We start from the raw sequence: 6,624 nt of genomic DNA, 5'->3' as shown, positions 1-6,624 counted from the left end.
AGGGGCATAAAACCAAACAGAGGGCGCTGTAGAAGTGCAGAAGTTACATAACCAATAGGTGGCGCTGTACTCTGCTCCATTACATCTTGTGCTGCACAGAGCCATCTATTGAGTTCCTACTATGTAGAATATTGCGCCCCCTCTTGGTTTCCGTTTTATCTGCTGAGTCTCACAGCGCCATGTATCCTTGACTTACGTTCACACACGACTCTAGTGTTACCACGTCTCTGGCCGTTGCTGACAGCACAAATGTGACATATCGTGTTTCTTCTTTTGCTGCAATGACACAGAGTGACCAGCAGAGGGGGCGCTCCTCCGTCTCATCCTTTGGTTCTGGCAGCTGTCAGACGTTGAGAAATGCAGGAAGTGCTCGCGTCATCACCATGGAGGCGGCCGAGGACCCTGCGGACGAGACCGAGCGTGAGGAGAAGTTATTGGAATGGGAGAGGCAAGTGGTGCTTCTGTCTAGTGACATTACAGCCCGCTGCAGTGAGCCAGGAGGACCCTCGTGTCACACAGTATGCTGGGATTTGTAGTTCTACTTGTGTAGAGGAGGGACCTGACGCCATCCACCGCTCTTTCCTCAGTAGGATACACAGGCTGGCTCTAGTAGTAGTAAATTGTAGGAAACCCCTCTTCGCAGAGCTATAATGTTATTTTTAGGTTAATAGAGCGGTGTCGGGGCTCATTTTTTCGCTGTAGGAGCTCTCATTTTGGAGTCCATACATATATTTTTTTGTTAGCCCCACCCATGAATAATGGCTCCACCCACTTGACAAAATGTGATGTGTTTTCAAGCCATATAGATAGAGCCTGCAGACTCGGGGTAAAGGTCAGATGGACTAGGCAGCCTCCTATGTGGGCGAGGGTCGCTGGACTCCTTCAGGGGGAGTTCACTGCATGCGTACCTAACATCTAGACTCCGATGGGCCCCATTGTAAAATTTGGACTCGGGCCCCCAACTGTATGTTGGTCAGATGTATGGGCCTTTGTCGTGTTCTAGATCCTATAAAGAAATGTGTTTGCCCCATCCTGTAATAATGTTTCTCGTCTTAGGCCCCTTCCTGTGTCCCTTCCTGTTACAATGTCCCCATCTTGTGCCCCTTCCTGTTATATCCCCATCCTGTGCCTCTTCCTGTTATAATATCCCCATCCTGTGCCTCTTCCTGTTACATCCCCATCCTGTGCCTCTTCCTGTTATAATATACCGATCCTGTGCCCCTTCCTGTCATAATATCCCCATCATGTGCCCCTTCCTGTTATAATATCCCCATCCTGAGCCTCTTCCTGTTATAATAGCCCCATACTGTACCCCTTCTGTTATAATATCCCCATCCTGTGCCCCTTCCTGTTATAATGTCCCCACTCTGTGCCCTTCCTGTTATGTCCCCATCTTGTGCCCCTTCCTGTTATGTCCCCATCCTGTGTCCCTTCCTGTTATAATATCCCCATCCTGTGCCCCTTCCTGTTATAATGTCCCCATCTTGTGCCCCTTCCGGTTATAATGTCCCCATCATGTGCCCTTTCCTGTTATAATATCCCCTGTTGTGAATTCTGTAGCCAAGCTCCCTCCTGTGGATGAGAGTGGTACTGCGGCTTCTGAGTTTCCTTCCTCAGGTGATGAGGTTAAGTCGTTAGGTGCTGCTCTATTTAACTCCACCTGGTGCTTTGATCCTGGCCTCCAGTCAATGTTCTAGTATTGGTCTTGCTTCCTCCTGGATCGTTCCTGTGGCCTGTGTGTCCTGCATAGGCTGAGTTTTGCTTGTGTTGTTTTTTGTTTGCTATTTTTTCTGTCCAGCTTGCTATGTTGGTTTTTCTTGCTTGCTGGAAGCTCTGGGACACAGAGGGAGCGCCTCCGTACCGTTAGTCGGTGCGGAGGGTCTTTTTGCCCCTCTGCATGGTTGTTTGTAGGTTTTTGTGTTGACCGCAAGGCTATCTTTCCTATCCTCGGTCTATTCAGTAAGTCGGGCCTCACTTTGCTAAATCTATTTCATCTCTGTGTTTGTACTTTCGTCTTAACTCACAGTCATTATATGTGGGGGGCTGCCTTTTCCTTTGGGGAATTTCTCTGAGGCAAGGTAGGCTTATTTTTCTATCTTCAGGGCTAGTTAGTTTCTCAGGCTGTGCTGAGTTGCATAGGTAGCGTTAGGCGCAATCCACGGCTACCTCTAGTGTGGTGTGATAGGATTAGGGATTGCGGTCAGCAGAGTTTCCACGTCTCAGAGCTCGTCCTGTGTTTTTGGTAGATGTCGGGTCACCTTGTGTGCTCTGGACTTCAATGTCCATTGTGGTTCTGAATTACCTGTTCATAACAATCCCCATCCTGTGGCTCTTTTATAATATTCCCATCCTGCACACCTTCCTGTTATAATATCCCCTTCCTGTGCCCCTTCCTGTTATAATATCCCCATCCTGTGCCCTTTCCTGTTATAATATCCCCATCATGTGAACCTTCCTGTTATAATATCCCCATCCTGTGCCGCTTCCTGTTGTAATATCCCCATCCTGTTCCCTTTCCTGTTATAATATTCTTTGTCCCGGGCTTATTCCTGTTTTTAATGTTTTGAAGTCAATGGGATACATATATTTGTTTATAGGGGCTTGATAAATATGGAGTTTGGTTACCAGTTACTTTTATTTCAGGGAGCAGAGCATTTTGAAAGAGAGCGTAATCACCAGCGACACTGAGCCATGGCAGAATAGCCTGGATTTCCACGGCCTGAAGCGCATTGGAGGGGTGGACCTTTCCTACCTAAAAGGAGATGATACAAGTGCCTGCGCCTCGCTGATAGTTCTCAGCTACCCAGATCTAGAGGTAATCATCCCTGTAAACTCGATCCAGAATCCTAACTGCATCCATGCAGACCTATGTGTCTCCATGGTAACAGACTACAAACCAACTCTGCGTAGTCAGATCATGCAGTCATACTCCCAGAGACTTTATTAACCTATATTAGCACAATGCCTGATGGAATGGAGAAGGACTGCAGGGTCAGGCTACAGAGTTTGTGGTCTGTTACCATGGAGACGCATATTAGCTGTAGATGGAAAGCAGAATATTTTTTACTAACTTGGAATAATAGCGCGCCGCTCACTTTCTTACCGCTGCCACTAGTTACAACCAGGTGTGTCATAGGTTATCTACGAGGACTACCAAATGGTGACCCTTGATGCCCCTTACGTAGCCGGTTTCTTAGCTTTTCGGGAAGTGCCATCCCTGGTGGAAGCGGTGAGGAGGCTGCAGGAGAAGGATGCCAATCTGATGCCTCAGGTGAGCGCCAGCTGTGATTTATAGTGCTGCGTACCCGGGACTGGCCCTGATGATAGAAGACATTATTACTATTGGGATTGGGGTAGCATGTGGCCATCCTAAACTTAAAAGGTGTCTAGTAATACCGGAGACGGCCTGCAGACGAAAGTGGCGCTGTGTATGGGAATACGTTACATTATACCGCCATATGAAAGCACATCTCCGCAGCTTGTGTGCAGTGAGTGTAGTATACACAGCAATATTGAACGCACAGAGAATAGCTCAATTTCATAAGGCTGGGAACATTTTCTCAATACTAGTTAGTGTGCCCCCAATATGGTGATTCCCTTGGAAGAGGTAACAAGTTGTAAACTCCTATAATATATTAAACCAAAAAATGGAGTACTTTACAATATACATAGAAAAATACCAAACGTTTATTTAGATAAATACTCAGTATTACACAATGCTTGTAAATATTTCTACATGGACAGAGAACCTAGTAAAGCGCCAAGGATCTGGGGAGAGGGAAAACCACGATATAATCACAGTGGATAAAAAAATGTACACTACAGCAAAATGGCGTCAGAGGCGGCGCATGCACAGGAGCATCTATCGCGTACCGAGAAATGCTACTGCGCCGGCGCCATTTTGTTATGGTGTACATTTTATTGGCAGCACTTGCTTAGTAGCATCTCTTGGTACGCGATAGATGTTAATGCACAGGCGAACCCAATGGCGCCATATTGACGGTGACTTTTTTTCTTTGAAACACAGGCAGATAATAGGCACTAACCGATAAGAGAAAGTGCGCGGGCGCCGCCATTTTGATTAAGTGACATGCTTTTTTTCAAATACACACATTAGTATATTAATTATGCAAACTAGGGGGCGGGTCAGTGAGGGGTCAGCAGTCTGCATTATGAATATATAATCAGAGCACCACATATACCAGCCCTGCGCACGAAAATCTCATTAACCCCTTAATCCCATATGACGTACTAAAAAACAAGACCTCACATGGCTCTGTGGACCAAAATATAGAAAAATTATAACTCTCAAAATGTGGAGACGCAAAAACTATTTTTTGCAATAAAAAGCGTCTTTTAGTCTGTGATGGCTGCCAATCATAAAAATCCGCTAAAAAAACGCTATAAATAGTAAATCAAACCCCCCCTTCATCACCCCTTTAGTTAGGGAAAAATAATAAAATGAAAAAAATGTATTTATTTCCATTTTCCCATTAGGGTTAGGGCTAGGGTTAGGATTAGGGGTAGGGCTAGGGTTAGGAATATGGCTAGGTTAGGATTAGGGGTAGGGTTAAGGCTAGGGTTTGGGCTAGGGATAGAGCTAGGGTTAGGGCTAGGGTTAGGATTAGGGGTAGGGCTAGGGTTAGGAATATGGCTAGGTTAGGATTAGGGGTAGGGTTAAGGCTAGGGTTTGGGCTAGGGATAGAGCTAGGGTTGGGGCTAGGGTTAGGGTTGGAGCTAGGGTTAGGGTTTCAGTTAGAATTAGGGGTTTCGACTGTTTAGGCACATCAAAGTGACATGGCGTCCGATCTCAATTCCAGCCAATTCTGCGTTGAAAAAGTAAAGCAGTGCTCCTTCCCTTCCGAGCTCTCCCATGCGCCCAAACAGGGGTTTACACCAACATATGGGGTATCAGTGTACTCAGGACAAATTGGACAACATCTTTTGGGGTCCAATTTCTCTTGTTACCCTTGTGAAAATAAAAATTTGGGGGGCTAAAAAACTATTTTTGTGGGAAAAAATAATTTTTTATTTTCACGGCGCTGCATTATAAACTGTAGTGAAACACTTGGGGGTCCAAAGTTCTCACAACACATCTAGATAAGTTCCTTGGGGGGTCTAGTTTCCAATATGGGGTCACTTGTGGGGAATTTCTACTGTTTAGTTACTTCAGGGGCTCTGCAAATGCAACGTGACGCCTGCAGACCAATCCATCTAAGTCTACATTCAAAATGGCGCTCCTTCCCTTCCGAACTCTGCCATGCGCCCAAACGGCGGTTCCCCCCCCCCACATATGGGGTATCAGCGTACTGAGGACAAATTGGACAGCAACTTTTGGGGTCTAATTTCTCCTGTTACCCTTGGGAAAATACAAAATTGGGGGCTAAAAAATAATTTTTGTGGGGAAAAAAATTATTTTTATTTTCACGGCTCTGCGTTATAAACTGTAGTGAAACACTTGGGGGTTCAAAGCTCTCACAACACATCTAGATAAGTTCCTTAGGGGTCTACTTTCCAAAATGGTGTCACTTGTGGGGGGTTTCAATGTTTAGGCACATCAGTGGCTCTCCAAACGCAACATGGCGTCCCATCTCAATTCTTGTCAATTTTGCATTGAAAAGTCAAATAGCGCTCCTTCCCTTCCGAGCTCTGCCATGCGCCCAAACAGTGGTTTACACCCACATATGGGGTATCAGCGTACTCAGGACAAATTGAGCAACAACTTTTCGGGTCCAATTTCTTCACTTACCCTTGGGAAAATAAAAAATTGGGGGCGAAAAGATCATTTTTGTGAAAAAATGATTTTTTATTTTTACGGCTCTGCATTATAAACTTTTGTGAAGCACTTGGTGGGTCAAAGTGCTCACCACACATCTAGATAAGTTCCTGAGGGGTCTACTTTCCAAAATGGTGTCACTTGTTGGGGGTTTCAATGTTTAGGCGCATCAGTGGCTCTCCAATCGCAACATGGCGTCGCATCTCAATTCCTGTCAATTTTGCATTGAAAAGTCAAACGGCACTCCTTCCCTTCCGAGCTCTGCCATGCGCACAAACAGTGGTTTACCCCCACATGTCGGGTATCAGCGCACTCAGGACAAATTGTGCAACAACTTTTGGGGTCCATTTTCTCCTGTTACCCTTGGTAAAATAAAACAAATAAGAGCTGAAATAAATTTTGTGTGAAAAAAAGTTAAATGTTCATTTTTATTTAAACATTCCAAAAATTCCTGTGAAACACCTGAAGGGCTAATAAACTTCTTGAATGTGGTTTTGAGCACCTTGAGGGGTGCAGTTTTTAGAATGGTGTCACACTTGGTTATTTTCTATCATATAGACCCCTCAAAATGACTTCAAATGAGGTGTGGTCCCTAAAAAAATGGTGTTGTAAAAATGAGAAATTGCTGGTCAACTTTTAACGCTTATAACTCCCTAACAAAACAAAATTTTGGTTCCAAAATTGTGCTGATGTAAAGTAGACATGTGGGAAATGTTACTTATTAAGTATTTTGTGTGACATATCTCTGTGATTCAAGGGCATAAATATTCAAAGTTGGAAAATTGCGAAATTTTCTAAATTTTTGCCAAATTTCCATTTTTTTCACAAATAAACGCAGGTAATATCAA

The 6,624-nt window shown here is 44.7% G+C and overlaps 1 protein-coding gene across 1 annotated transcript in view; it reads left to right on the top strand.

The window, feature by feature from the left end:
* The first annotated feature begins 295 nt into the window (after positions 1-295).
* ENDOV (endonuclease V) overlaps positions 296-6,624 on the top strand; it is a 90,760-nt gene continuing 84,431 nt past the window's right edge. Inside the window, exons 1-3 of the mRNA XM_069750799.1 lie at positions 296-448; positions 2,644-2,815; positions 3,137-3,271. Coding sequence (XP_069606900.1) covers positions 384-448; positions 2,644-2,815; positions 3,137-3,271 — 372 coding nt within the window. The 5' untranslated portion in view covers positions 296-383. The remainder of the gene's footprint in view (positions 449-2,643; positions 2,816-3,136; positions 3,272-6,624) is intronic.

Source organism: Ranitomeya imitator, chromosome 2 (genome assembly GCF_032444005.1).
Source record: "Ranitomeya imitator isolate aRanImi1 chromosome 2, aRanImi1.pri, whole genome shotgun sequence".
Taxonomy (NCBI): domain Eukaryota; kingdom Metazoa; phylum Chordata; class Amphibia; order Anura; family Dendrobatidae; genus Ranitomeya; species Ranitomeya imitator.
The sequence above is the reverse complement of the archived record's forward strand: the minus strand, read 5'-3'. Positions and strand labels throughout refer to the sequence as shown.